Source organism: Syngnathus leptorhynchus, chromosome 16 (genome assembly GCF_054491065.1).
Source record: "Syngnathus leptorhynchus isolate UIUO chromosome 16, UIUO_Slep, whole genome shotgun sequence".
Lineage (NCBI taxonomy): Eukaryota > Metazoa > Chordata > Actinopteri > Syngnathiformes > Syngnathidae > Syngnathus > Syngnathus leptorhynchus.
In genome coordinates this window covers 8,764,437-8,785,661 of record NC_141210.1, presented here as the reverse complement: position 1 = coordinate 8,785,661, position 21,225 = coordinate 8,764,437, and the positions used below count along the sequence as shown (strand labels likewise).

At 48.0% G+C, this 21,225-nt stretch overlaps 3 protein-coding genes across 11 annotated transcripts; 1 reads left to right on the top strand and 2 right to left on the bottom strand.

Moving 5' to 3' along the window:
- Positions 1-3,937: 3,937 nt before the first annotated feature.
- Positions 3,938-11,127, bottom strand: ccp110 (centriolar coiled-coil protein 110). Of its 4 annotated transcripts, none has more exons than XM_085933965.1 (14): positions 10,761-11,127; positions 10,239-10,390; positions 9,966-10,070; positions 8,340-9,363; positions 8,133-8,254; positions 7,825-7,936; positions 7,645-7,754; positions 7,459-7,575; positions 7,265-7,366; positions 7,087-7,203; positions 6,481-6,554; positions 6,321-6,383; positions 6,142-6,237; positions 3,938-5,919 (listed from the first exon to the last, which is right to left on the bottom strand). In XM_085933965.1, the coding sequence occupies exons 1-14, from the start codon at positions 10,867-10,869 to the stop codon at positions 5,844-5,846; spliced, it is 2,379 nt and encodes a 792-aa protein (XP_085790091.1). In that variant the 5' UTR covers positions 10,870-11,127; the 3' UTR covers positions 3,938-5,843. The 4 variants fall into 4 exon arrangements, with proteins under 4 accessions (XP_085790091.1, XP_085790092.1, XP_085790089.1 ...); XM_085933966.1 differs by having other exon boundaries at positions 6,142-6,198; XM_085933963.1 differs by having other exon boundaries at positions 7,459-7,754.
- Positions 11,128-11,355: 228 nt separating this feature from the next.
- Positions 11,356-14,962, bottom strand: LOC147044740 (uncharacterized). Of its 3 annotated transcripts, none has more exons than XM_085934375.1 (4): positions 14,742-14,962; positions 13,824-14,477; positions 13,596-13,757; positions 11,356-12,332 (listed from the first exon to the last, which is right to left on the bottom strand). In XM_085934375.1, exons 2-4 carry the CDS (start codon positions 14,445-14,447, stop codon positions 11,496-11,498), a joined length of 1,623 nt encoding a protein of 540 aa, XP_085790501.1. In that variant the 5' UTR covers positions 14,448-14,477; positions 14,742-14,962; the 3' UTR covers positions 11,356-11,495. The 3 variants fall into 3 exon arrangements, with proteins under 3 accessions (XP_085790501.1, XP_085790500.1, XP_085790502.1); XM_085934374.1 differs by having other exon boundaries at positions 13,824-14,461; XM_085934376.1 differs by lacking the exon at positions 14,742-14,962 and adding an exon at positions 14,546-14,596 and having other exon boundaries at positions 13,824-14,461.
- rnps1 (RNA binding protein S1, serine-rich domain) lies at positions 14,859-21,057 on the top strand. Of its 4 annotated transcripts, none has more exons than XM_085934379.1 (7): positions 14,859-14,991; positions 15,706-15,852; positions 17,432-17,590; positions 17,674-17,803; positions 17,891-18,044; positions 18,177-18,318; positions 20,786-21,057. In XM_085934379.1, exons 1-7 carry the CDS (start codon positions 14,918-14,920, stop codon positions 20,889-20,891), a joined length of 912 nt encoding a protein of 303 aa, XP_085790505.1. In that variant the 5' UTR covers positions 14,859-14,917; the 3' UTR covers positions 20,892-21,057. The 4 variants fall into 4 exon arrangements, with proteins under 4 accessions (XP_085790505.1, XP_085790504.1, XP_085790503.1 ...); XM_085934378.1 differs by having other exon boundaries at positions 17,429-17,590; XM_085934377.1 differs by having other exon boundaries at positions 17,405-17,590.
- The last annotated feature ends 168 nt before the right edge of the window (positions 21,058-21,225 follow it).

Below are 21,225 nucleotides of genomic sequence, written 5' to 3'. Positions count from 1 at the left end.
GGGGTAGTGGAATGTCGGTCCGGGTTAAGGTCGCTCTCCGGTGTGACGAATGAGACACCTGAGCTAAACTGTGACAGCGGCAATGCGGTGGGTCCACTCCCCCCCCCCAGAATAATTCCAGCAGCCGCAGGATTGGGTTTCAGATTCTTTGGAGGGTTCGGTGAGCTGGGGCTTCCCTTGAACAACCAAACTCAGGCTTATAGCAGACTGAGTTGATGAGCACGTCTGTTCTCGTGATGGTTAGAAGCAAGCCAAGCCAAGATTGGAACCCTGTGTGAGTGAATGAGTGTAATTTTGGACTGGATTGGGTGTTTTTAGGCCAGGAAAAAAATTCTTGGGGCTAAAGGACAATTGGCTCAGATGGATAATCCCTTCCCCCACTTGATCGGTTAACTCGAGTTCCCACTGCGCAGTAAAAAAACTATTTGGTCGGTCGCCTTTTGCACCCCTTCCTGTCGCGGTTGCGTCTGGAGGCGCCGTTGTCCTCGCCGTTCAAGCCTGGTATGCGGAGAGTGGGTATGACACACACATACACAGGCAAAATAGAAGGAGAAACATGATGCTGCCCGGTGTACACTTAGGTGGTCTGCGGCGAGATGGAAGGGAGACACCGGAGTGGACGGGGAGAACATGGGTTATGTGGGAGGGACACTGTAGCTTGTCTGTGTCAACAATAAGGGAAGAATTGGCCTCTCAAAGAGAGCCTCGGGAGAGATGCCGGGAGGGGAGAGGAAGGGAGGGGCAGAGGGGAGGGGAGGCATGACACTGGCACCACATACAATTAGGCCAACAAGGGGGTCAAATGGGGAGGCAGGGAAGGGAGGTCCCCGCCTCGTCATTCTCAAAAGGGGTAAGTGGCGGTGATGAGGTGTCCGGCTGCCTCCGGGCCTCAGGGAGGCCCGGCGTGACGTGGTGTCCGGCTTGCCACCGGGCGAGGCCCAAGCAGAGCACAGATCTTTACGTGTCCGCAGTCAAGAGGAGAGCCGCTAGTGGACATCAAATGAATGGAGGCGCTTCTAACAAAGCGCCACTGACTCGCCTCGCCAACTAAATTTCCAGCCAGATAGGTTTCTGTGTCTGCACTCGGGTTCTGGATAGCTTCACTGGTTGGACCCGCCTCTCGTGAGAGCGTCCCCTCCTCCTCTTTTGACCTCTAGCTAATGTGCTAAACATTCCCAATCAATGGAGGAAACAGTGTGGCCCAGAATGCAAACGTGACCTGCCGGGGGCTTCAAACAAGCCTCTGATTCTGAGTTTTTGGTCATGCTGCACCTTGATATTGCCTCCTCAGCTCCCAGCCAAACAAAGATGACTTGCTACAAATAGAAAAACACACTCAGACTGTAGCATGCACACCCACCGGTTGTGTGTCAGAGAGGAATTTACGGCCCGGGGTGCTCAGTCCATACGATCGAAAACAGGCTGTCATCAACACGATGCCCTCTGGGCGCGAGACAAGGCCGGGGGTCCCTGAAGAGCCCCACGCTGCTGTCAGCCCCCCCGATTCAATGACTCTTCATTTGGCCTCTTTCATCTGCTCCAATCTGCTTTCAATTGCTTTTTTGTAGCCTCTTGACTGCATTCTCTGTTATCTGGGCTGCTATCGGTTCACTTCCCCTCCCCGTCTTTCTTGAAGGTACAAAGTGTCTTCTTCTATCTCTCTGGTGGTGAGCGAGTACTCTGTCAGTGAAATGAAGGATGGACAGTGCTGAAACAAAGAGGCCCACTCGTTGGCCTACTTGTGGGCCAACTCGTTGGCCTTTGCAGGCGGCTAAGCTCCAGGTCCAGCTCCAGCTCAGGCGGACGCGCACGGCGGAGGCAGACAAGGCATCATGATGCACACCAGCTGCAGTGCGCTTCAAGTTGCTCCACTTCATCTCACGGCCCGCCGCACTCCCTCCCGCCATCCTTCGCTGTTCCTTGTCCGTCAGCATCTCACAGCTCTCCCATTTGGCCCCTCTTTCTTACTCCATCTTCATCATTCATGTTTTTTTTTGTTGCAATCCGATAAGCGGAGGTTTGCCGTTTGCCTTTTGTATAAAAACAGGGTGTGATCTTCCCCTCAGCGTCTTTGACGCTCTGCCGTATCCTCAGCTGCCCGCGTAACCGCCGCAGTCTTTAGCTGGCGTCAATATTGGTTTGGAGATTATTTCTGGAGGCATAAAATCCCTTATGAGAGGGAGGGCTCGCATCAAATTATGAGGAAGAATGGGAGGAACTGTGGAGGAGACATAAATGAATATTTGCTCTTTGCTGGGTAAACGAAGGTGATTTCACACGGGCATGCAGCGGAATGGCTAAATTAGGAGCAAACCTCAGCTCAGCCTGGAATAGAAGAGCACTGCTTCTTCTCTCCCCCCCCCCCCCCCTTCTGTCCGTCTGGAGGAAGAGCTTTAGAATTTTGTCAGCCGAGAATGAAGCGGGGGGTCACGATGCCCACTGTGTGGTCAGAAGAAGACGTTAGGTTTAAACTTGAAAGCGGTAATTCCACCATCTCTCCATTATTATTCCCAGGACTTGGCTCGGAGCTGGGGGGACATTCTGATTGCTTTGCTCCCAGATTAATTACGCTGTTTTTTATTTTATTCCTTTCCAGATACATTACAGCCACGGGGATCTTGCGAATGTCTTTTTTTTCCGATCACGCAATGTCCCACCTCGTCACTCTTTTGTTTGTTTGTTTTGAACCTGTTCTGTTTGGCTGCTTGGTCATGTAGACCGGCGTAAGTATCTGTATGCCTTTTGACTTCCTAGTCCAGGGGTCGGGAACCTATGGCTCGCGAGCCAGATGTGGCTCTTTTGATGATTGCATATGGCTCGCAGATAAAACAAAATATTCTCACTTGTTTTAATCCATCCATCGATTTTTCACTGCGCATGTCCTGTTCAGGGCTGCAGGAGCAATTGTCCATTATTTTAATTGGATGATACTGGCCTACGTTTGCCGTTGCTGGGTAAAACAGGTAAACGCCCCCTTTTGAATCAGTCTGAGACTGCGTCTGCTCGGTCATTAGCTTAAAGCTAACCCTTCGACGAAGAAGATGGCGAAAAGAAAAAAAGACGAGGAGTATCGTACATTTCAGGACGAATGGACCGAAGAATTTGCCTTTGTGGAGAGAGCGGGTTCTGGGGTGTGTCTAATTTGCAATGACAAAATTACATCATTGAAACGGTCGAATGTAAGGCGGCACTTCGACACGCGCCACGCTACCTACGAAGACCAGCTGATTCTCAAAATTTGGAACGCGCTTCCTGTCACATACCACACACTGCAGCGTGTGAGTATTGCTGTATTGACCATGTTTGGATCTACGTTTGCATGTGAGCAGTCATTCGCACATCCTAAAAACATCAAGTCCAACCTACGATCACGTTTAACGGATGAAAGCCTCAACGCTTGCATAAAGCTTAACCTCACCAAGTACCAACCCGACTACAAAGACATCAGCAAATCCATGCAGCACCAGAAGTTGCATTAATAATGAGTGTTATAACAACATTATTTAAAAGAATAGATTCAGAGGCTTATTATACTGACATTTAGTTTAATTCACTTTTAAAATATATTATATGGCTCTCACTGAAATCAATTTCCAAATTTTTTGCTTTCATGCCTCTCTTAGTCAAAAAGGTTCCCGACCCCTGTCCTAGTCTTTTTGCACACACCCTGCGAGAGTGGAAAAGTCCAAATGGAGACGTTGGAAACTTACAACCGTCAGGATCCAATGCACAGGACACTTATCCACAGACATTGTTTGTCACACGTGGAGGTGGTGGCACCAGGACACATGGCACCAAAGTGCTGGGGAACACCTCCCCCACCCCCACACTTCCGTGTGGCATGAAAGAGGATGCACAGAAAGGGTGGTAAACATGGGGGACACCCAGACAGACCAGTTTAGCTTGTTGCTGTGCTGGCACACAAGACTGTGCTGTTTAAAAAAGTGATTTTATGTCAATGAAAGCCAGTAGCAACAAATGAATGAACCTGAGAAAGCAATTTTTTGACAACAGACAACCAGGAGCTTATTTTTTTTTTTTTAATCCTCTTAAAGCAAGACACAAGAAAGAACTTGAACTTGATCCACGTCTCTATCCAAACTATGTGTTGGCACTAGGAAGGAGAGGCGGGAAACCACTGATTGGTTTGTGTTGCATTTGGACGCCCTCTACAGGACACCACCGTATTGCAATCCAACTTTTGAAGCACCCCCAACACACACACACACACACACACACACACACACACACACACACACACACACACAGTTTGTGGTCTTGGCTTTTTTGTAGATGAAGTCCGAGCACCTATCCTTCGCCACAAAAAGCTCTGTCACTTTGTTGTTAAAGTCCTCCTTATTTTCCTTTAGTTTTGGCACTTTCTTTCATTTTGGCCTGCACTCCATGAAGCTCTAAGCCATCACAGCAGCTCTGCCAACTTGCTTTTCACAATAGCTGTATTTTTCCAAAACTCCCAAGACATACGTAGCTACAGCAGGAGCTCATATATCATCACTCATGTCATCAAATCTCCAAAACGCCTCCTTCACTTCACCTCTAGCTACATAGCGCAAAATAATATGTGCTTTGTTTGTGACATACGTTGTTTCGTCTACCTCTATCTGGGGCAGCATTCATCACTTGTTGGCTCACGTACCCTTCAGAGCGGCAGAGGACTATCTGCCTCAACTTGGGCCTTTTTACTGCGGTTTAATTTCCCATCAGCAAAACCAAGCGTTTCACCTTTGCATTTGAACAGGAAATATGCATTTGTAGCGATTTTGATGATAGAAATGTTCTAAATTATCCATCCATCCATCCATCCATTTTCTGTACCACTTTGTCCCCACGGGGGTCGCAAGTGTGCTGGAGCCTATCCCAGCTAACAACGGGCAGTAGGCGGGGGACACCCTGAACTGGTTGCCAGCCAATCACAGGACACAGAGACGAACAACCATCCGCACTCGCACTCACACCTAGGGGCAATTTGGAGTGCTCAATTGGCCTACCAAGCATGTTTTTGGTATGTGGGAGGAAACCGGAGTGCCCGGAGAAAACCAACGTGGACACAGGGAGAACATGCAAACTCCACACAGGGAGGGCCGGGTTCTAAATTAGTCATACATAAAGATCAGTGGACAAATATTGATATTCATTTTAGGTGTGTGTGACTTGACCACTTTTATTTCAGGTTGACTTTCCCTCTCACATCAGTGTAATCACAGTCCCCTCCCTCTCGTTACCTGTCTCGTATTTAAGTCCTGTCTGCCTGTCTGTTCCCTCTCATCTTCCTTTCCAACTCCCTTTCCCTTGATAAACCCTGGTCCAAGCTGCATTTGGTTGCCATGCTCCATTTCAATCCGTGACACATTGCGATTCGGACTGAAGACAAAATGCACGCAACCATAACAGGCAATTAAGACGGCATTACAAAGGAAACAAAAAGACATTCAAAGTCCTTCAAACATTCTTCTTCTTTAACAGCATGGGTCGAAACAAATTGTATTGGACTCAAAGTGCCGTCACCGTGACGCAGAGGCATTTTGTCCGATAAGATTTCAGCAGCTCATGCTCGCTTTAAATTATGTTTATTGCCAGCGCAAGTCGACTGTTACCTTCAAACCAAACAGAAAAGGCAGAAATTCACACAACATCAACGAAGACGGGTGAGCAAAACTAGTGTTGAACTTTGCGCTATGGCTGGGAAAAAGGACCATGGCCACGGACCAAATGAAAATTGCAAGTCAAGGTGGCAGTGAATTGCCACGACACGGTTGTCAAGGGAAACATCGGTGCCAAACCTGATGCTTGGTTGATGTTCTATTTCAGAACGATGTCGCCTCTTAACCGAGAGACTGCTGCTTCTTCAGGTTGTCCAGGCGCTGCACACTCGCTTCGGGGGTCTTTGTGTACCAGCTCCTGATGAGAGCACCGTGGGGTGAGAATCAGAGCGCCAATATGAAGGGATGCTTCCCCGCTGCCCCCTCTCACACAATCTTAGGCATTTGGTTCCGTCCTGTGCCCCAATCTAATGAATTCCAAGTGCAAATGATGAAGGTGGCTAACGTGTTGTGACACTTGATACCCCACTCCACACATCCCACACCAGTCCACTGCACAGTGAATGGGACATCAACTCACCCCTGGCGCTTGAGCTGGCTCGGGACACCTTTTTGGACTTGGCTGTGCTTTTGAATTCTAGCAAAAGAAGAAATGAGCGCAGGTGAGGAGCAGAAGCTGGAAGGACAAAAGACGAGAGTGAAAAGGCAGCGTCAAGCTCAAAGACTGAAGACCAATGCCTGTGTTGAAAGCGCACACACTTGCAGGACCCGACAGGAGTGGGACTCTTTGGCTTCTGCATCACCTTGGCGGCCTGGCCCTCCCTGAAAGAGAGCCCGCACGGCAGTTCTCACCGGGACCAACATAGACAAAAAAGATCTCATTTTTGTTTGGAAGTTGCCTATTTCCTGCGTACGTCACCTTTTTTTCCGGTCCAGAGATCTTTGTGTGGCGGCAGACAGTGCAGCTCTCTCCCTTTCCTTCTTGGCTTTTTCCTTCACAATGGATGCACAGACACTTCGTCATATAGAGCCACAATGTATTTACTGAGTTTGTTATTTTCCCAACAACTTCAACAAGCTGTGCTGCTGTGAGAATATTCAAGTCAAAAGCAATACGTGCTCGTATCTGATTCCTTATTGACGATTGAGGATTTCTTAAAACAGTCTCTTTCGAGGACTGCATTAGACGTCGGCGACCAAATGTTTTGACTAACCATCAATTGGAGCTTGCACGGATGCGTAACAACACATTACGCTGGACCAGTGAGGAATGTTTCAGATGAGAAGCCGCAAATCACCTTTGCTACTAGTTGAGTCTGACTAAATTTGAAAGAAATGCACAAATGCAAATCTTTGGGGCTTATGAACAGTGCCACCACCTGGCAAACACGTTTGCATGAAGTGTTTCAAACAGACACGTCAGCTCGGCCAAATGGTTTCGGGGTGTGGCCTCCGAGAAATGCTAACGGTGCTATCGCCGGCTCGGTCAACAGCTCGCATCGAACTGGTCTCTCCGCTTTGTTACTTTGTCTCTTTGCTTCTTCTCAGCACAAAGCTCCCGGTCTTGCTGCAGCAGTGCCCATCGATCCGCCGGAGGCATTTCAAAGAAGATCTCATGGATGTCATAGAGAGCCGCACGTAACTGGGAAGAGCACAATTGGGTGGGTCCCCACACTGCCAACAAACGACGTCATCATTTGTACCTGGGCTCGAACTCTGTCCTGCAGGGAGAGATCCTGAGCTGAGAAAGGGCTTCTCTTCTGTGGACCTGCAGTCTGAAAGGACCTTATGAAGTCCCGTGTGTCCTGTACGGAGAGAAAACAAAAAACACATTCCCATCCAAAATTCACCCCACGATGATGACATTCTAGTTCAGCTCCAAGCATGGAAGCCTCACCGTGACGGTTTGACGCAGACGTTGGATCTTGTGCATTTTGAGAAGTCTGCGCACGAGAAAGCCGCGGGCGACGGCGCCAATTCGAAACAACACTCTCCTCTGTTCCGCTTCCAAAATCTGCGAATGAAAGTGCACTGATCTGAAAATGGATGTGGTTGCATCGAACGAAGTCCTGGTGATGGTCACCTGACTTGGCCTCGCTTGAGGTTTGAGAGCTGACCACAAGGGCCCTTGTAGGTAGATGAGAGACTGCGGAGAGGGAAAGGTCTCATTTGAAGTCACGGGACTTGGGAAACCTGGACAGAGGAAAAGAAAAACGCACATTGGTAGCCATCCATGTTCAAAGGAGGCGTGCCGGCCTGGTACCTTGACAGTGACCCGGCGTAGCGGCGGTTGGGTTCACAGCTCCGTCACTGGCGGGGTCCTGGAGCTTAGCACGGGCCTGCTGGATCAGTCTCCTTTCGGCCTCTTCAAGCTCCTTTCACAGAAAATATTTGTTTACAGTCGCTCCTTACTTGACATTTCAAGTTTGTGAACGGCAGCTGCCAAAGCAACAAGTTTGTGCATTGCCGACAAATTGAAGCTACATAGGAAAGGAAGCAAGCACATCATGAAGCAACGACTCGTACACTCCACATTCTGTTCTGCAACACAGTTGTGGAAGGTGCGCGCACCTGCCGCAGGCACTGTTGCTCCTTCTTCTGTTGGGCCATGAGCAGCGACATTTGTGAAGTGTGTTCCTCCTCCAGACGTCTTTGCATTTCCTCCAGAACCCGCGCTCGCCTCCGGGCCTCCTCTGTGTGCCAAAAGGCCAATGTTTTTGTGAGCTTTTCAAACGATTGTTGCGTCGCTCTTGATAGAAGGAGCACACACATACGTACCTGTGTTTTTGGCATGTACGTCACCTGGCTGTCTGAGGAAAGCTTTCCCAGTTTTATCGCAGGGACCTTGAGGGTCATCAGGCTCCTCGCCGAGCTCAACTGCGAGGGAAACGCGAGGCATCGGCCGATGCGGTGAGAGATTCTCTCCCCGGAATGACTTGTTGGAGTTCCGCCAACTTGAGGGGCGCACGGTGACTCCCGCCATGAAGCGAGCTGTTCTTTCCTGACTGCGATCAATGTGGGCCGATCCAGTCGGGTCAGAGCGTAGCTGAGTGTCCACGGTTTGGCAGCCCCAGCGCGACATTGACGACAGGCCGATCGGGCCGGGCCCATAGGTTTCACGCATTGGACTGACGTCGCAATGACAACCCGACAGATGACTACCCCGCGTGTTTTGGCGGTCTGCGTCGCCACTTGATGCTGAGCTCCAGCGATCCGGGGACCATGAGGCTCCAGGTGGAACTTCGCGCCTCACCAACAGAGCGCCGCCTTCTCCAGGCATTCCCGGAAAGACGACACGGATGCTCCCAGTGGAGAATGGACGCGGCTTACGAGGGTCGAGGCCGGACTCTGGGCTCGGCCGGCAAAGGCACTGACCTGCCGGACCAGGCGGCGATGCGGGCCCTTGAGGCTTGGGATCAGAAACATTTTGGTGGAGGGCAACTTCAGGAGAGCCAACGGGCCCGCGGCCTAATTCAATACCTCTGTTTAGACTAAACATTTCTCCTTCCGAGACGGGCTCGGGCGAAGGTGTTGGGACGACACCTTTTGACCCCTCCCTGCTCAGCTCCCTCTTCACATGCTCTTGTGTTTGCTTGAGAAGGCTGTCTGTACTCATATCTTCTTCATTGCTCTTCTCCTCCTTGCAGTTGAGCAGAGGGGCAGTTGGCCAATCGACAGTCTGAAGGTCAACTCTGGGCTCTAAGGGAGGGCCGGGCGAGTCGGTGATCAGCGTGTAACTGTTGAGTGCCGTTTCTTTGAGAATATGTGACTTTTCAGCCTTTCTGCTTGGCACTTGATGCTTCTGGTTTGGGATTCAAATTTGCAATGAACAACAGGATAAGCGGTAGGAAATACATATCTGGATGGATTCTCTGAAACATAGCCGATACACACGGAAAAGACAGTAGATGACCGTGTTGCAAGAAGCTGCTCCAATGGCCAGAAAGCACAACAGCGCATACTGAGCAAAAGCAGGCCCACTTTGGCACTTCGGTTCCGTCTCGTTGAAGGTGAACGTTCACCAAAAGTTTGCCTTTTGCAGCCCTATCTATCCAGAACGTATGTGTCAAACAATCGATGGCAATGGAGTGTGATCGGAGAGAGGCTCCCTGTTTTGTACTTAAAGACCGATCCAAGTGACTGGACGGATCTAGTTTTAGATGAGTAGTCATATCAGCGCCTTTGTGAGAGTCTGTTGGGGGAGGTCTGGGCTTAGAAAAATCTGAGTTAATTCTGCAAATGGGAATCTGGGATGGCTATACTGTGCTTGTGCTATATAACCTGTCCACTCTACAAGAGCAAAACGAGACTTTGAAGGGGTTGGAGATTCTTGTTTTGACTGGGTAGCAACTGCCTGGATGTTGCATATTCCAGGTGATTTTGGACTAGACACGTGCAACTCACCGCTTTGTCTGGAACTTGGGCCAAGGGCTTGCTCCTCTGCTGCCTTTCCAGCTGGACCGTCCTGCGTTTGAGGTGGCTTATATGTTGACGCTGCTCTGCATCTAACTGCAAAAAGGTCCAACATTTGACTAATTGATCGAGAATTCTGTTCAATTTGGTTAGATTGTTGATGAGTGCTTTTATTTGTCCAATTCATTTTGCTGCCTTATGTCAGACACACACGGGCATAATAGTCGTGAAGACCTCCCTCGCTAGTGTATACTTCCTTCTTACCAGGGGGGACAAGGCAGCTTTCCCACAGAAGACGATGACAGATGAGTATGTGACCGTCGGCTCACATGTCGCTGCCTTGAATTTCCCCTTCTCCTGTAGTGTGGCCACACTTCGGCGGCAGAATTCCTCGTAGCTTTCCATCCACGTTGTCGCTGTTGGATTGAATGAGCAGTTTAATGCAAGCTAGTGACTCCAGGGCCACGCAGGGCAACAAAGAGAAGCTCTGTCCGCTTTCTCTTGTTTTCATCACACACCAAATTCCTGCCATTCCTACCCTGACTCATCTCACATTCAGAAACAGTCTGCTGATTACTATCTGATCCGCTCTCCCATTTTAAAAATGATCACCACAGTGACCAAGGTCAGTCAAGCCAAAATCTAAGGTGATGTTCCACTGACCCACATTTAGATCATCACATGAAAGAGTTAAATATGGTATTTAGAAGTGCAGCTATTTGGGGATGCTGTGGTACAGATGTAGACGTGACATGACACAGCTGATCCAGCCATTTCATTCCATACCCACTCCACGACGAAACCACGACGTGTCTCCTCCTTCTCTCTCCTCCCTTGCTTTCAGCGACGATTCGCCTTCGGGTTGTGATGTTAATGTTAAAGCAACGCCAGCCATTAAAAACCAGGCGCGTGTTCTTGTAGTCCTGTCTTGCCCATCACCGTCGACGTGCCCTCTTCCGGGCTACAACAGCGCCTCCTAGCAACGGGGTGAGGGCTGCGTTCCAATACCTTTCATACACCGTCTGGTCGCCTCACGGCGCACAAACATTTTTCTCTCATTGCGATTTAGACTCTTTAGGAGCCAAATGAATCACAAAATAATGCGTTTAAAAGACAAATTTGGGTCCAAATAAAGTATCTCGCGCTCGCGCTCTCTCTCGCGCGCGCGCTCTCTCTCGCGCGTGCTCTCTCTCTCTCCCCCCTCTCCCCTCTCTCCCCCCTCTCCCCTCTCTCCCTCCCTCTCCCCTCTCTCCATCCATCCATCCATCCATCCATCCATCCATCCATCCATCCATCCATCCATCCATCCATCCATCCATCCATCCGCACACATACTCACACACGTGTCAACTTTAATAATAGCAAAAAAGTATTTGTTCACACATCTTCCACAACCGACCGACTTCGTGGACTGTTCCACTATTTTCTGTGGCATTTTTATTTTGGAAAAAAATTGGCAGTCGCGCTTCCATTGTACTTAGGAAATAAATATGTCCAATCCAGTAAGAGGCTATACTCAGTCTAGGGTCTTTCAACTTTGATAATATTGAGGAGTTGATCTTGCGTAGTCCGGAAATCGTCCGTCTTGCTCGCTCCCTCTCTGAATCCCTGTGAATGCAAGCGCTCATAGGCAGGTGCGTACGACTGGGCATAGGGCGGCAAGAGAGTCTGGCAGTTTTGTTGAGGGTACAGGCCCGCCGGGTACGCTTGCTGCGTGTCCGGGGGGGTGTGAGTGAGCGGTAAGTTCTCGGTGCTGCTACACGGCGGGAAGCCATCCGTGCCGTCAGGGCTCAGGATGGCCAGTTTGAAGGCCTCGACGGGTTCCAGACTCTCCAATGAGTCGTAGGCCGTTTGGATTTGGCTGCACTGGCCCAGGGTGACTCGGTTAAAGTTGAAGATGTCTTGGTTGAAGGCGGAAGACGTGGTGGGTAAACAAGAAGGGGAGGGGGTTTTGCTCAGCGTTTGCCGGGTGTTCCCGCAGGGTCTCGCTTTGGACGCCAGGGTCTGCAGCACGCCAAGGATCTGCTTCTGTATGTGAGTCTGCTGCGCCTGCTCCATCTCCAAGCGGCTCTGCTGCTCCACCAGCCTCTTGACAGCCAGGCCCAGGCTGCGCACCTCGCAACCCAGCATCCGCATCTGATCCTGAAGAGCGCCCCCCGCTCCGGTATCTCGGCTCGGCTCACCGGCAGAGGTCCGCGCGTGGAGGACGGCACCCCCGGGTGTTGTTAAAGGAGTCGCCGAACGGCCGGTGAGCTGGATTTCGACTCGAGGTGCTGTGTGAAGGGAGCGCACAGACAGACTTGGCCTCTGTGGGACAAACCGTCTGGTCATGTCTGTACTGCCATCTTCCAGTGTGGACTGAGAAATGAGATTGAAACAAGACTTTATATTTTGGCTGATATTATTGTGAGAATGTCTTGCAAAGTTACCCCCCTCGCCCCTCCCTCCCCCAAAAAAATCAATGAAGAGTATGAATTTCTTTTCAGGGATTTATAAAGCACATCCATCTACCGTATTTCCCGGACTACAAGGCGCACCGGATTATAAGGCGCACCGGATTATAAGGCGCACCTTCAATGAATGGCCCATTTTAAAACTTTTTCCATAAATAAGGCGCACCAGATAATAAGACGCATAAAATAGAAGCTATACTGCAACAAACTGAGGTTGACTAGGGTTGCAGTATGAATCCACTAGCCGATAACCAATGAGCTCTCTGTAAACAATCGCGTTTCTCAAACTATCTCCTATAAAATGATCAGAACTGAGTAAAGTTCGATCTAACGCATTGGTACTGCTTACCTGTGTTTCCCTTCCATATTGATCCGTAAATTTACTCGAAACATTAACAAAGCAGCCTATTTTGACATGAAATAGCCTTATGTGTATAGCAGCTATCATTATAGCATTAGACACCCATAAACTCCCATGAGCCTCGGTAAAGTGTAAACAATTGCGTTTCTCAAACGAGCTCCTATAAAATGATCGGAATTGACTAAAGTTCGATCACATTGGTACTGCTTACCTATGTTTCCCTTCCATATCGATCCGTAAAGTTACTTGAAACATTAACGGAACAGCCTATTTTGAAATGAAATAGACTCACGGGTACAACAGCTATTCAGTGACGCCCGCTGACCACCGTTGCCGAAATGCTGGGAAGCGATGCGACCTTGTAATTTACTAGTCGTACTAAAACGTACTGAAACATTTTGGCAGAGCACTTTGTACAACCAGTATGGATCAACAAGTTCATCAATTGATGCATATATAAGGCGCACCGGATTATAAGGCGCACTGTCGGCTTTTGAGAAAATCTTTAGGTTTTTAGGTGCGCCTTATAGTCCGGACAATACGGTATATCAGTAAAAGAACACAAAGCAAACAATAGCACATCATGTGTCATGTACTGTCCATCTCTAAAAAGAAGACACTCAATTATTGCATGTGCAATCACAATTGCATCGAGACTAGTCCAGGGAAGTGATCAGCTCATCCAAAGCATACTACAGCATACACAACACACTCATGTCATTTTTCTGTTAATTCATTTGTCTATCTATGGATCGGTAGGACACGTGATCCAAAGCATATCTCATCACGTATCTTTCATTTTCTCACCTTTTCTGCGGTCAGATCATAATGTGTTGATTCTGTTGTTGTTGTTGTTGCTGCTGCTGCTGCTGCTGCTGGTGCTGGTGCTGATGATGCTGATGGTGGTGGTGGTTGTTGTTGCTGCTGTCTTTGGACATGTGCGTGTTCTCTCCTCAATAGTGACGTCACCTGGTGGCATCAAATTCAAATGATGTTCGGGTCTGTTGACACAGGCAAGAATGCAAACAATCAGACCTTCATCCTGTGCATCAGCGCTTTATCCAAAATGCGTTTACGGGCTGCCAGCATAGAGCCGGTGGCGGGGGAGGGCGTCACCCTCCTTCTGGCCAAGGCCACAGACGCTGTTCCAGGACAGGTTGCCGCACTGCTCTTGGGGCTTTGCCGACACTGCGCAAGAGACGTGACGCTCACGATCTGGACGTCGTTATCGTCCACACACTGCCGTTGCTGCTGCAGCTGCTGTCTCTGCTGCGTTTGAGTCTCTCTGCTGCTTTCCACGCAGCGGGACGCTTTGGCACCGCCATTTGCTTGTGTGGATGCCCGCTTGGCCAACTTGCTTAAGTTGGCGTTGCAAGATGCATCCCGTAGCAAGTGTTGCAGCCCTATGCCGCTCCAGGTCTCCTGTAGTCCCCCGGCAAGACTTTGCAGGGGCGCTGACGCTGCTGCGTTGCTCCCAGCCTCCAGAGGCCCGACCCTGCCCGGTCGCCTGCCTTGGAACTCCCTAAGGAAGAGGTAAATGGCCTGCGCTGAGACCTTAATGTTCTCCAGCTCCAGCACGGCTTTAATCTTGCGGAAACTCAGGCCAGCTTTTCTCAGCTCCACCACTTTGCGCTTGGCAGCATCGTCCAGACGACCCATGGCGCGGTTTGTATCTGTGGAAGGGAACACCTTGTGATCCAAAGCACACCACATTATTGGTTTTCCAAAGAAGAAACAGTTCATAATACAAAACGTACTGCATCAATGAACAGCTCGTGGCTTCAACATCAGCCCTAGGTGAAATATTTACCACGCCCTAACACACAGTGTATTTTGTAAAGAATTTACTCAAACAGCTATGCATCACAAACGCCGATGTGGATGCTCCAGTACGAACGGTTTCCCATTAAACCCTGCTGTGATGTACAAAATCAATACAGGGCGACAACTTACCTGCAGTAAAAAAAAGAACAAAAATACTCGGTTACATTCTAGACGAGCCTCGTTCGAAATTGCTCTGTCGCCAAGCTAACGTTTCGTTTTATTCATTTATTTATTCGTATTGAGGAGCGCAGACATAAACAAATGAGTCGAAAGTGGCGCTCGGGTATTGGCGTCATTTCCGAGTCATGTCGTCATCTCCCAGCGACTTTTCTCGAGGCCTGTCGTCTCACGGAATTGTACCTTCAGTAACAAAAGACATGTAAGTTTACTATTTTATTCAATAGTTACAATTGAGATCATAATGATATTTGCTGATTTTCATTACATGCAACGATTTTCCATGTAGCGCGATGTTATACATATTTCCTATGACGAGAATTTTATGATTTGTTAAAAGCCCCGTGGAGTCCGTCTGCTGATTTAGATCGGCCTCAATGAAATTCAATGGCGGCGTGTTTGATTTTTTTTTCCCTCCAGTGTTTAAAATATTTGCTACCTATGTTATTTTACCGTATTCACGTGTTACTTTTCTAAATTTAAGTTCCTCAAATTGACAATACTCTGTTATACCGAAAACGATCTTTGAAAATCTGTGAAATTTGTGAAGCTAGCCAGTTAGCATGTAGCCACACGGCCATGTTAATTGAGTACGCTACTAAATAGATTTGGTGCAAGCGCTGTACATAGATTATAAAATTGTGTTTGCTTGACTGGCTAGGTAGTTAAATAAAAACATTCTTAATTGTCATTTCCGTTATGTTGAGGTGTTACTAATAGCTTAGATTTCTGTTACAATTAATAAATACTTAAGTTATTGACAAGAAAACGTTTTAGGGAAAAATAGTCAATCCCAAAAGAGGCGGTGGAGTTGTTTCCCACAAGCATGAGGGGGAGGGGGGAATGCTTAAAAACAGAAAACCACAGAATTCTTGTTTCAAAAACATATCAGCATTAATGCATATTTCCCGGTAAGGGCTCCATCTCCTACTAAGCGCAAGGAAGAGGAGAAAACTAAAGACCGAGCTAAGGAAAAATCTGCCGGCAAGGACGGCGAAAAGGACAGAGGACGTGAGAAAGCGAAGAAGCGCCGCAGCGCCTCCACTGGAAGCAGCAGCAGCAGGTCTGAAGCATGCAACCACAAATCATTGGTGAATTAAACATAAAAAGTCAATTTTGTAGAGATTAAAATTGATCCAACTTCAACCAAATTAATATGTGATAAACACATAAGCTGCAGAGTCACAAATTAATATTACAGTGTGGACAAGGAAATTACTTGCACCTGCCATACATTTTGTTGCTTCAAAACGTAAAAACAGTTTTGATCAGATCATTCGGAGAATTAGAAAAAGTGATTCTGAAAATATTCACTAGTCGCAGCTCTACCTGTGTGATTGGCCTTTTTGCCATCCCTGGCACTCTTCTGTGGTGGCATCACTCGCAGGTTGAGAAAATTCAGCTCAGGGTCGATACCACCAACTTCAACCAAGTTAATATGTGATAAGCACATAAGCTGCACAGTCACAAATTCATATTACAGTGTGGACAAGGAAATTACTTGCACCTGCCATACATTTTGTTGCTTCAAAACGTAAAAACAGTTTTGATCAGATCATTCGGAGAATTAGAAAAAGTGATTCTGAAAATATTTACTGGTCGCAGCCTTTTTGCCATCCCTGGCACTCTTCTGTGGTGGCATCACTTAGAGATGCACCGATCCGACTTTTTCAGTTTCGATACCGATGCCGTGGCTATGCGTATCGGTCAATACCCGATACCGATCCGATATTATGGTTGACTTAACAAGCTACATACCTCTCTACATGTGGAACAGAAAACACTAAAGGCAATGGCATCAGGCATGACTACACAGTTCTTTCCTAAAACAAAATGAAACAAGATAAAGCAGATTAATGCAATGAACTATTTATTTGTAACAAAAGTTGTGCAACAGCAGCAATAAAGTGTATCAGCATTTAAATTCAAGTAAATTAGGATACAAACTTCTTAAAAAAAATACAAATGTTGCAGCTGAAACTGCACTGGGCAAATATAGAAAGGGTGATCAAGCACACAGTAACCAAATATTAAAAGAAATAGTAAACATGTAAACATTAGGTGCGTTAACTGCTGTGTAGGTCCACCTCCCGCTCTCTTTGATCTGCTCAACTGCTGGAACTCCTGGTGCTTCGTTGCGTGGTGTTTCTGGAGATGCTTAATTAAATTGGTAGTACTATAACTGGCAGTACTACCACCACCCCTGGCAACATTAGCTTTGCAGACATTACAAACTGCTGTCGAGGTAGTTGGCGTGTTCAGTTTAAAGTACCTCCACACAGCTGACTCTTTCGTTCGCTCCATGTTTGCGTTTGTTTGGAAAACTCTCGTGGCATGCGGCACCGCGTGCTGCTGACGTATGACGTAGCCCGCGTCCCAATAGATTAAGAAAAGGATCGGCCCACAGATTGGCTGCATTTTTCGATACCCGATCCATCTATTTTGTTGATATCGGGGCCCATATCCAATCCAGATATCGGATCGGTGCATCTCTAGCATCACTCGCAGGTTGAGAAAATTCAGCTCGGGCTCGACACCATAGCGATCGTGGGGTGCTTGACCCTGTTCGTCTCTCATAAATGAGCTACACGCTGACCAGCCACGTTTACAATCAGGTCCCGATCGAGCTCCTCTTCCAGCAGCAGTTCAGGTTCCAGCTCAGGCTCATCCAGTGGCTCCAGCTCGTCCGGAAGCAGCCGCTCTGGCTCGTCCAGCTCGCGATCCTCGTCCTCGTCCAGCTCCTCAGGCTCACCCAGCCCCAGCCGCCGGCGCCACGACGCCCGCCGCCGCTCCCGCTCAGCGTGAGTCTGGCTTGATATTCCACCCCAAGTTGAACTTGTTTGGCATGACCATCGCCCTTGTTGTTGATGCCATGATTGTACAGGTCCAAAACACAGAAGAGGGGAGAAGAAAAGGATAAGGAGAAAGATAAAGAAAAAGAGAGGAGGAAAAGAACCCCCAGCCCCAAACCAACCAAGGTTCACTTGGGGCGGCTGACCAGGAATGTCACCAAGGTCTGCCCTTTTGACACTCCAACACTTGCCCCGCTATCCGTAACGGAAAAATGATAAGTATCCCGTTTTCTTCTCGCTGGCACAAAGGATCACATCCAGGAGATTTTTGCCACCTACGGCAAAATCAAGTCGGTGGAGATGCCGATGGAGAGGCAGGTCCCGCACATGTCCAAGGGCTTCGCGTACGTCGAGTACGAGAGCCCCGAAGAGGCCCAGAAGGCTCTCAAGTACATGGACGGAGGTATCGTTTGCGGTCTAACGATGTCGTCAGTTGGCGGGACAAGGCGCGGGCGGCTTAGTACATCTCCATCAAATATTTGTTCTTGTGAAAAAGATTTTTCTTGGCCGAATTGTTGACTGTGTGCCTTCATAGGTCAGATTGATGGACAGGAGATCACAGCGGCCGCCGTGCTGCCCCAGAGGGTCCGTCCTCCGCCCCGTCGCCTGTCTCCCCCTCGCAGAATGCCCCCTCCCCCGCCCATGTGGCGACGCAGCCCACCCCGCATGAGGAGAAGGTCAGTCTTCCTCACCCAACACTCCTTTTTAATCAGCCAATCATTTGGGAAGTCATGCAAGAGTTGTATGATGGACAAAAGGCCAAAGAACCAGAGCGCCAAAATAGTTTCCCGCCCATTTTCTCCATTCATGCACACCCCATTGGGGGGGGGTGGAATCTTTCAGAGAAGGGAAGTAAAAACCTGTCGAGATTATGATCTTAAACAAGTGCGCATGCTCCCTCTTTCAGCCGTGTTCACAATGAACAGTTGGGCTGGGTGTCATGGCCAAAATTGTTTCCCGCCCATTTTCTCCATTCGTGCACACCTCAATTGGGTGGTAAAATCTTTCAGAGAAGGGAAGTAAAAAACTGTCGAGATTATGAGCTTTAACAAGTGCGTGTGCTCCCTCTTTCAGCCGTGTTCACAATGAACAGTTGGGCTGGGTGTCGGCCAATTTCCTAAATCGATTCAGTTTCGATTCTGAAGGTTCTAAATCGATCAATTGCAATTCAATTTGGGTGGAATTGATTCAACCTGCTCTTAAATAATAGCTCACCTCTGTTGAAAAATACACATGACTATTTTTCTCATCAGGTTTCAGGTGCAAACTTGAATTACCGTATTTTCCGGACCAAAAGGTGCACCGGATTATAAGGCGCACCTTCAATGAACGACCCATTTTAAAACATTGTCCATATATAAGGCGCACCGATTATAAAGCGCATAAAATAGAAGCTATACTGCAACAAACTGCGGTTTACTAGGGTTGCGATATGCATCCACTTGCCAATAACCAATGGGCCCTCTGTAAACAATCGCGTTTCTCAAACTATCCTATAAAATGATCAGAACTGACTAAAGTTCGATCTAACATCTTGGTACTGCTTACCTATGTTTCCCTTCCATATCGATCCGTAAATTTACTCGAAACATTAACAGAGCAGCCGATTTTGACATGAAATAGCCTCGTGCCTATAGCAGCTATCAATATAGCATTAGCCACCCGCAAACTCCCATGAGCCTCAGCAAAGTGTAAACAATCGCGTTTCTCAAACGATGGCTTAAAAATGATCAGAACTGACTAAAGTTCGATCTAACACCTTGGTACTGCTTACCTATGTTTCCCTTCCGCATCGATCCGTAAATGTACTCGAAACATTAACAGAGCAGCCTATTTTGACATGAAATAGCATCGTGCGTATAGCAGCTATCACTATAGCATTAGCCACCCGCAAACTCCCATGAGCCTCAGCTCGCAGACTCCCATGAGCCTCAGCAAAGTGTAAACAATCGCGTTTCTCAAACAAGGGCTTAAAAAATGATCGGAACTGACTAAAGTTCGTGCGTAAAAGCCATGTCCGAGCCCCATCCACCGTCCCCGGACAGCCACCCGGCCGAGCGCCGGCCCCCGACTTCCATCCACGGAGGTGAAAGAGAGCTCCGTCGAGTCGGACCGGGCGTGCGTAAAAAACATAATAGTTTTTCAAACCTTCTGTGTCACTCCAAATCATTAAATCCTTTAAACTCTTCGTCCTCCGTGTCACTTACAAACAAAGCCGCTAATGATGCCGGTAGTACGTGGGGCCCTTCGTCATCCCGTGATCGAATCTTTGTCCTTCATGTAAAGAACCGCCGCGCTGCTGACGTCACTTGAAATTCAAATTACACCAATCCCTTGCTACATCGCAGTTCGTTTATCGCGGTCCCTACCCCCCCCTTTTTTTTTTTTTTTTTTAATTATGAACATTTTTGAAAAAATTCACATAAGTCGCTCCTCAGTATAAGTCACCCCCCCACCCAAACAAAAAAAAACGCAATTTATAGTCCGAAAATTACGATTTCACAAACTAACATTTATCTCTCACGGCAAATCCTGCTACTTTTGTAAATTTGACAGTTCACACTTTCACTGGCCTGTGGAGACTTGGATGGTAATGTTAGTACGTCCCTAGATTTCTTTGGTTTTGCCCTGGGCGGCTTGTTGTTGGAACCCAACGTACTAGTATGGTACCTTGTTAAGTGGCTTTGGAGGTTTGTAGTATTTCTACAATAACTGAGCGCGGCTCCGCATGTCTTGCACACCACCATGGGTCTATCCGGCTCAATCTTTTGTTGTTTTAAATGCGAAATTGATCCAAACGTCAGACTTCAGCTGCAACGACTTGCCGAGCGGTGTTTTGTGAATTTGCGCTTGAACGTCTTCACGCATAACGTCATCACACACGCAATTGCTGTGGGCCTGCGACAGAAAAATAACTCCAGTGCGCACCATGGGTGTATTACAATGATCAAATTAATGTCCTATGAGTCGATTGTCAAATTTTAATGGTATTGATTCAAAATTGATTAAATAGATTTTTTTACCCAGACTTAATAAACAGTTCCCATTTGTGCTAGTGTGAAAGAAACACTGCCACCACTTTTGACTCACCTTGAGCTCTTCTAGGAGGCTTTTTTTGACATGTTTTTCCCAACGTCCTTTCAGGTCCCGCTCTCCGAGGAGGCGTTCGCCAGCCCGCCGCCGCTCTCGTTCCCGATCACCCGGTCGCAGGCGTCATCGCTCTCGCTCCAGCTCTAACTCATCCAGATAAACATCTTTGAATGCTATTTCTTCTTTTTTTATTATTGCAAATTTACAAGAAAACAAATTTGTAAAGCATATCAATTCTGTTGGTTCCGATGAATTCAATGAGACGATGGTGCTTTTTACTCTGTACTGACTTTTAGAGTTTGAAAAATAAAACTTATGAAATATTACCAGTGGTTATTTGGTTTTATGATTTCTACACGGGGCGGCTCGGTGGCGCACTGGGTAGCACGTCCGCCTCACAGGAGGGTGCGGTTTTGAGTCCACCTCCGGCCCTCCCTGTGTGGAGTTTGCATGTTCTCCCTGTGTGGGTTTTCTCCGGGGACTCTGGTTCCTCC

What these genes read in the sequence shown, in the direction of transcription:
- LOC147044740 (XM_085934375.1), bottom strand. Translation starts at nt 14,447, where the DNA reads ATGGGTCGTCTGGACGATGCTGCCAAGCGCAAAGTGGTGGAGCTGAGA. An exon ending in CGCTGATGCACAGGATGAAG is followed by an intron (nt 13,758 to 13,823) that starts GTCTGATTGTTT and finishes TGATGCCACCAG; the next exon opens with GTGACGTCACTATTGAGGAG. An exon ending in ATGATCTGACCGCAGAAAAG is followed by an intron (nt 12,333 to 13,595) that starts GTGAGAAAATGA and finishes CTCATTTCTCAG; the next exon opens with TCCACACTGGAAGATGGCAG.
- rnps1 (XM_085934377.1), top strand. Translation starts at nt 14,918, where the DNA reads ATGTCGTCATCTCCCAGCGACTTTTCTCGAGGCCTGTCGTCTCACGGA. An exon ending in CGCCGCCGCTCCCGCTCAGC is followed by an intron (nt 17,591 to 17,673) that starts GTGAGTCTGGCT and finishes ATGATTGTACAG; the next exon opens with GTCCAAAACACAGAAGAGGG. An exon ending in CCACCCCGCATGAGGAGAAG is followed by an intron (nt 18,319 to 20,785) that starts GTCAGTCTTCCT and finishes ACGTCCTTTCAG; the next exon opens with GTCCCGCTCTCCGAGGAGGC.
- ccp110 (XM_085933963.1), bottom strand. Translation starts at nt 10,869, where the DNA reads ATGGCTGGCGTTGCTTTAACATTAACATCACAACCCGAAGGCGAATCG. An exon ending in CCCAAGTTCCAGACAAAGCG is followed by an intron (nt 9,364 to 9,965) that starts GTGAGTTGCACG and finishes ATCCCAAACCAG; the next exon opens with AAGCATCAAGTGCCAAGCAG. An exon ending in CGTACATGCCAAAAACACAG is followed by an intron (nt 8,255 to 8,339) that starts GTACGTATGTGT and finishes TTTGGCACACAG; the next exon opens with AGGAGGCCCGGAGGCGAGCG.